Source organism: Austrofundulus limnaeus, unplaced genomic scaffold, assembly GCF_001266775.1.
Source record: "Austrofundulus limnaeus strain Quisiro unplaced genomic scaffold, Austrofundulus_limnaeus-1.0 Scaffold446, whole genome shotgun sequence".
NCBI lineage: Eukaryota > Metazoa > Chordata > Actinopteri > Cyprinodontiformes > Rivulidae > Austrofundulus > Austrofundulus limnaeus.
Window position 1 is genome coordinate 103512 of NW_013952848.1, and position 8138 is coordinate 111649.

The following is an 8138-nucleotide window of genomic DNA, read 5'->3' on the forward strand; positions in this document are numbered from 1 at the left end:
GTTAAAATAAATGTTTATTAAATAAAGTCTAATGTTACAACTAATCGGGGATCCCTTTAAAGAGATTTTTGAAGCCCATGTTTGAATTGCAGCTGCAAAAAACATGATTTTGAACTGAAAAGCCTCACATTTTTGTAATTATTGCCTGCAAGGTAGCAAAGCCTTTGTTACTTTCCAGTTGGTAAATCTTAATATCCAAAAATAGTTAGATTTTTCCTCTTTACGACACCAAAGAGTAAAAGAAAAAGATTCAGACCAAATATCGAGTTTTCCTGATGAAGACGAATCAAAGCATATCTGCTGCTCATGCTATCAGGACGATCCAGGCGTCAAAATGTAGCTTAAAAAGCAACATTTGACCTAATCCTCAGTTTGACGTGATGGGGTCACGTGTTTCTGGATGTATTTTCGTAAAACAACACCTGTGTTTCCCGCCCAGGTGTGCGTGGAGGTGTTGGTGGAGTATCCCTTCTTCGTTTTCGGCCAGGGCTGGTCGTCCTGCTGCCCCGATCGGACCACCCAGCTGTTCGAGCTGTCCTGCGCCAAGCTGTGCGTGGGCGACGTGTGCGTGTCGCTGACCCTTCGCAGCTTGAGGAACGGTTCGCTCGCGGACAAGCCGAAGGCCGGCCACTTCAACGACTCCCCTCACAACGGAGATCCGAATGTGAGGAACGGTTCGAGCCCTCCCGGCGGCGGCGGCGGCGGCCATCTTCTAACGAAGGCCTCCAGTGTGGACGTTGTGGACAGGCAGCAGGTTGCCGGTTCTGGACCAGCAGGGCAGCTACCAGCAGAACTAGAACCGGGACAAGCAGAGGGTGTCTACAGGACCCGAGCAGCGCCGGCGGTTCGGACTGCAAAAGTACGACAAGAATCCATCCAAACGGACCTCTCGAAACTCCAGTGCGTCGATTCGGACAGACCTTCCAATCGTAAGAGACGCTGGTCGGCGCCGGAGCGAGACCAGACCGAGAGAGGCGAGGAGGAGCCCCCCGTGACTCTGCCCAAACCCTCCTTCCTCCCGCAGGAGGTCAAAATCAGCATAGAGGGCCACTCCAGTGCTGGGAGCGAAAGATTTTAAACAAAAAGGACTGGATTGTTAAAAAAAACAACTTTTTTGAATACTCGTGGTCCGGTTTGTGTTCAACCTCCTTCTTCTCAATCAATCAAGGCTACTGTAAAATARAATTTACACCATTTTCTTTTGTCTGTGATGAAGTCCAGAAGAGCACCTTGGTAATGTGGGGTAACACACAGGATCAGTGCAATTAAAGCTGAAAGCTAAAACAAAATGCAGCGTGAATGTGGATCATGAATGGCAGCCGGAGACCTGAGCGAGCCGAGCGTTGGTTCAGTGTTAACTCTGCGAGGCTCAATCCTGTTACTGAATTTTTTCCTCCCCTCATCCCGTGGTTTAGCACAGTCCTTGATGATAMTGTGTAGGAGGCGGGTACATTTTGATCATTTCAGTTCTTGTTTTACAGCAGAGACGTGAGCGGACGTTTGTTAAAAACCACATTAGGAGTTGTAGTGGCTGTTCAGTGATGCTGTGAGCTCCGTCACGTGTGTTCTGAATGCTGCTGCAGGTGGCCTTGTTCCTCCGTATGGTTGTGTGTGCGCGCGCGTGGGTTGTGCTTTGTGTGTTTTTGTGGCCGTCAAACCGAGCACAGGATATAAGGCGCCTTTAGCCACGAACTCAGTCGATGATATTCATTTTAACATAAAAAAAGACTTGTGACGTTAGCGTGTGTTTGTCGCAGCGACTGGGTTCAAGATAAATTCCTCTGATGAGATTCCTGTTTTCTTTACGTTTACGCCTCGAAACTATTTTTTTTTTTTGCTGCGTCTTTATGTTTTAGTACACACGTTCAACTGTGGCTTCTGATTRACATCGCTGATTGAGTTCCTTATTATTTTAATCTTTATGACTTTAGCCCCCTTCRGTGCTTTCTCATTCATCTGCATCATAATGTTCTTGGACACACAGGGCAGTGCAGCTAACACAAAACATTAAAATGTGTGGACATGCCCTCCAGGACCAACTAAGTGAGATTGTGGAAACTTTGCACGTTCATTTGCTCTAAATTATACTCCGGTTTAGTGGCTGTTTTACTCTAGAATGGGCTCAAACCTCACAAAAAGATTTTTTAATGTTGTATTAAATAGGAAGCAGTGTAAGGCTCATAACTCTGAATTGCTGCCACAAACGATTATTTTTATAGTCGATTAATCACCGATTATTTATTCAATTAGTCGACTAATCGGATCATATGTTAATTGAATATAAAACATACAGCTTATCGCATCAGAATGCAGCTGATATTATATAACCATGGTTAGATTTTAGCTATATGCTAACTAAAAATAATTGCTGTGGAAGGTAAGTTCTGCTCTGCAGATATTACACAGGTTTCTCTTTCATTTTCTTAAAATGATCCCACACTTTGAGCTCCGTTGTCAGGTAGCCATGATACCAGAGCCTGTCTGTATAATGTCTTGTGACGTCCACGGCCTACCCCAGTTACCACTACTGTGCATGTGTGTCAAGGACAGAAAGGCAGACGTGGCAGTGGAAGGTGTCAAAGCAGTTTGGAGAGAAAAACAATGACTAATCGACTTTTCAAWTGGTCGTTGACTATTTTAATAGTCGATTAGTCGTCGACTAGTTGACTAATCGTGGCAGCCCAGATCACATAAAAAGTTGAAAAAAGCCGGTAGAAGGAATTTATTAAAAAAGAAAACTGCTCTGACATTAGATGACGTGACAGTGAACTTCAAAACCCACAATTCCTTGCTCAGTGCATTTTYATCTCACAATACTAAATAAACTAATTGTTATTAATCTAAAACCTTAAAAATGGAGAAATAAAACCCCTGAAAAGAATTGTTGCCTCACTCCTTCTGTCCTGTTAGCTTTATAAACAGACGGACTGTTAAAGGGATCCATGATTAGTTGTAACATTAGACTTTATTTGATAAACATTTATTTTAACTGTAAAGTAAAGACTGTAAAAATACTGTAGGCTGTTTAGTTTAGTAAATTTTTAAAAATATATTACACGGACGGAGCCATTTTATTTACACGCAAAGCATTCTGGGTAAATGATGACATGGATAGGTCCTCGGTGCGAGGCTGCTAGCGAGCTATATCCACCCTGAAGGTTAATCTTGGACAATATCTGATGATCGACTCTTTTAAATGAAACCAGAGAGCGTTGACAGAGAGGAGAAGGTAGAAATGACTCAGCCTGGAACTGAAAATATGGATGGAGGACAACAGAGCTGCTTCATGGAAGAAGAACCTCAGCTTAGCCTGTTAGCTTTTGCGCTAGCGCGGATGATATATTGCCTTATATGTATTAGCTTGGCGCTAGCGTGACAAACAAGCTAAACTGAGGTCCTCCATCCATATTTTCAGTTCCAGGCTGAGTCATTTCTACCTTCTCCTCTCTGTCAACGCTCTCTGGTTTCATTTAAAAGAGTCGATCATCAGATATTGTCCAAGATTAACCTTCAGGGTGGATATAGCTCGCTAGCAGCCTCGCACCGAGGACCTATCCACGTCATCATTTACCCAGAATGCTTTGTGTGTAAATAAAATGACCCCATCTGCGTAATATATTAAACTTTTAGTTTAAAAATGATAAAAACTGAACATCCTACAGTATTTTTACAGTCTTTATTTTACAGTTAAAATAAATGTTTATCAAATAAAGTCTAATGTTACAACTAATTATGGATCCCTTTAAATCTTACGTTTTCTATGCTAAGAAGGAATTGAAGCTCATTTCCTCATGATTTTAAGTAAATAAAGTTAAATAAAGTGTTTATTTTCTTGTAGACTCCCCAAGCACAAAACAAACCCTTTAACCCTTTAACCACTCGTAAACMGTTATATTTGTCCCAGCCAGAGATTGGCTTCACTTTACCGTCCTGGAGGCCGTGTTTGTTGGGTTTTTGTACCACTCCCATGGTTTACAATGAGAACTATTTCTATAGAAAATCTGATCAGATTAGATTATTGTAACTCATTACCTTTTATTTTTTAATTTTATTTTACTAGCAGCCACTGGAGGAACGCCTGGCTCCGCCTCTACATCACCCACCAGCTGCTAAACCGCTCTGTCTGCTGATTGGTGCAGGGCAAGCTTTTTATTTTTAACAATTCAAAAGAAGTGTTGGTAAAATATTTAAAAAAAAAGGAAGATGAGATGGTTTTTAGGTCAGGAAGAGAGATTAAAGAGAGAGTTCATATCTTTTAAGGGTTTTGTGGAAAGTTATGAACAAACAATATCTTACCTGCTGTAGACAGCTTTTTGAGCAACTTATGTTTGGAGAAAAAGTTGTGTAAGTGATTTCACGTCACACAGTGATGCAGTTCTACGGTTAGTTGCAAGCGCGTATAGCAGCAGCAGCTAGCTTTAGCACTTCTAGTGCAGCGTAAAGCACTGGCAGGAATGTCCTCATATTTCTGCCAGAATAACCCCGGATTAACACTACGTGCGTCTCCGCTGCGCTGCGCTGCGCTGAGGTGCGCAGGTCACAGCTGTTGATTTGTGTCTCAATTTATACAGCCTCTGCTCCGTTCCGGTACGACAGACGTGCAGGAAGGAGATTGCGCGATAAATTCAGTGCTAAATGTGGAAGTCACTGCAAAAAATAATTAATTCTGTGAAATTYGAAATCCAAACACAGCTGAAAACAACGATATAAAGGTTTTTGATATCTATGTTGAAACTATCTCGCTGTCGCCTTTCTGAAGCTTCTGATTTCAAAATAAAACCCACGTGTATCGTGTGTGTACACATACGCTTCATGCTACATGTTTCCATCTGCTTCCCAAACAGAACGATACATTCTGACAGCATTTGTGTAGAAATATATCCATATATTGATTAATATAGCTGCAATTTTGACAATATTCCGGCAAATTATTCTTCCTAAAAGTGTCTTATTTTGAAAATACAGATGTTGTGCTCGTTCCTTTTCCTGTTGGTGCGACGTAATCTTTAAAAATTGACTCCGGCGCTGCTCCGTCATCCGGCAGAAATGTGATTGGATCTAATTTTGACGGATCGCCGTCCGCTCACCGCCACCAGTGTAAACACTCATTGGTTATAATGGGTGTGTATTTGCTGCGGAGGTCAGACCGGAGCAGAGCCGCAACGCATGTAGTGTAAATTAGGGGTTACTCATATGAAACTGAAAGCAGCGCAGAGTCTTTGCCTCACTCAGCCCAGCTCATCCAGTCTGGTCAGAAATGCTTTTTCTCCAAACCGAGGTAATTTACAGCGCTGTCTAGAATAAACCTTGTTCATAACTTTACAACAGAACTCAGCTGAAGATATGAACTATTTTTGAAGGATTTTGCTAACCCGGCCCGTAGAAACCGAATCAAACGAAGTCAGATGGTGTCATTAGAATCCGATACAAAATACTCTTTTTATTTTATTTTATTTTTTTACAGAAATCTAATACCACAGCAGCAACCTCAGTGACGGTATGCCTCTCTCAGGTCCATACCTGATGTATCAAAGCACTGATGTTTTGATTAAAGCAGAAAAAAATCCTTTCTTACTTTCTTACTAGTCCTTTAAACTAGTTTACACAGAATTTCTTAGGGAAAAAAAACAAAGCGAGCTCCTATGGTTCATACTCAGGAACAGTGTGTATCTGTGTGTTAACAGGCAGTTTGTGTGTTTGTGTCATTCACTATGTGTGTGTGTGTGTTCTGAAAAGCAGCACTTTGATGGAGGATCCAGTTGGGAGGTGATATTTMTGACTGTTTCGCATCACTTTAACGCGTCGTAAAGGTTTATCACTGAGAGAAAGTGTTATAGAATGTAAACTGAGGAAACTTATTTTTGAAGATAGAAACAGATATATTTAGAGGAAGAGAAGAAAAGGCAGGGTGAACTAACCAGCTGAGGTGGATCATGTCGGGTAAATCGTACCGTGGAACGTGTACGGCGTGTGTGTGTGTGYGTGTGTGTGTTGGTTTATGTAGCCTACGTACTGTTTGTGCCACAACGCCTCCTTCTTCAGTCATTCCATTAAGTCACCAGAAGTTCTGCTGCTCTGCTTCTGATCAAAGGTCCACAAATTGTGCTCGGCGCTTTCTGGGATCATAACCGGGACTCACGAGTCCTTTGACTCCGCAGCACCGCAGCATGCGTGGAAACGGACTGCAGTTTATTCTGATAGCCATTAATTTTATTTTATTGTTTTTTTTAAAGGAAGTTTTATTGTCTACACAGAAACCAGACTGTTTTGTTTTGTGTGCGATTGCTCAGGCTAAACACTGCCCCTTTGACTGTTCTCCAAAACGATGTGGTCTTATATCCTTCACTGTTACAAAGTCCAGCTACTCTTTGTCTTAATAGCCTTTTTTTTCTCCTCGCTGTGAAAACGTTTGTCTCACGACGCAGAGCAACCTGTGAACGGTGGAGATGGTTTTGAAAGGCTGGCGTTACTTTTATTTTGAAAGTGAGTGGATGGAGCGTTTTCACACACACTTTATTTTTATTTATCTATTCATTTGAATTTGACCTGTCATAATTCAGATTACCTGGTGAAGCATTAAATATAACAAAAACAGTCCAATTTTGACCAGTTTTACAATTTTTTTTAATCGAAATCTACTGGGTTGGTGTCAAAATTTCGCTCYATCACTCGAGGCCTGTCACAATAACAAACCTGCTGGACCGTAAATTGTCTTAGAAGTTATTGGGATAAAAGATAATATTGTGTAGAGACTATTTTAAGCTACTCCTCTGCCCACCTCCTTACAAACTTTACAAAAGTTCATCAAATTAACGTACGTAAAAAAACTACGAATAAACCTGAACCAGAGGTTGTGACCATACTCACTTTAATTTACCGTGCAATCAAGTGATTAATTGTTATCATGACAGACTTCACCGTGACGACTCTTTAGAGCAGGGCTATTCAATTGGAGGCCCGCAGGCCACATCAGGCCCACTGATGACCAAAATCCGGCCCACCAATTGGTTCATTAAGTTCATTGTTTTTTAAGCCCATTCCTTGGTTTTCTACTTTAATTCCATAAGTTCTTTAAGTTAAACATGTTTGTTATCTACAGGAATGTCAGAATCTTGGCCAAAAGCTGGTAAAACCCATTTGAATGAAAACCCAAGACACTTAAAACTACAAGCAGTAGAATATAAAATTAAGATAAATGAAAATAAAATTGGTTTAAAAACAAATCTTTATAATACTTGGTTTATTTACAAGATTTTAATTGCTGGATGTTCGGCCCCTCAGCTGTTGACCTGCAGTAACTGTGGCCCCCCGGAGCAGTTTAGTTGAATCGACCTGCTTTAGAGGCTAAATTAGTCTCACTTTTTTTTTGTTTTCTTTTAAGACGTGTAAAACTCAAGCAATACGATTGTGCACCTCTGCAACTCATGCGAGGAAACTGAAAACCACTGCGAGACATTCTGGACACTCCTTTCATGAATGTTGTTCACAAACTAATTGTATTTTTTTTTTAAAAAGATACTTTTGGAAGTCATCATAAGGCACAGTTTCATTGCAGTACAAAACTTGGTCATTGGCTTTGCTTTTCGGATCAAGATGTTCTGTCCAAGTTTCTTAAGTTCTTCTGTTAAACCAAAACCACGAGGCACATATTCATACTGAAAACACACTTTATGATCAGTAAAATGAGCCCTATAATAAAAATAATAATACAATAATCGGCTTTGAATAAAAATTAACTTGCAATGAAATTGAAAAATCCTTACTGGTTTCAGTCTTCTGCCAGCCTAAAGCTTCAGCACCCAGTTAGAAATGTGCTCATCTGTGAGTTAATAGAGGTTGGACGTGGACATAAAGAGTAAAAAGACTTGAGACCAACGGTGAAGCAGTTTTAAGAATGATACCAAGGTTATTAATGAGTAGAAATTATTAAATATTTGCTCCCAAAATAAGCCGGACCTCTTTAAAGCATCAAAATCACTTTTGTTTTTCTGTACGACGTGGTACAGGGTGCCGTTTGTAAAGTTACACAGTCAAAAATTACCACCAATATTTTTGTATTTAGCCTTTTATAAGAAAAAAAAGAACAGATTTATTTTTCAAAGTCAGTTTTTCACCATATGATTCATACATTTATAAAT

The 8138-nt window shown here is 40.5% G+C and overlaps 1 protein-coding gene across 3 annotated transcripts in view; it reads left to right on the forward strand.

The window, feature by feature from the left end:
• The window catches only part of atxn1b (ataxin 1b), a 13508-nt gene extending 12219 nt beyond the window's left edge, over positions 1-1289 (forward strand). For all 3 annotated transcript variants that reach the window (XM_014024914.1, XM_014024915.1, XM_014024913.1), the window contains one exon: positions 440-1289. In XM_014024914.1, coding sequence (XP_013880368.1) covers positions 440-1078 — 639 coding nt within the window. In that variant the 3' untranslated portion in view covers positions 1079-1289. The remainder of the gene's footprint in view (positions 1-439) is intronic.
• Positions 1290-8138: the final 6849 nt, after the last annotated feature.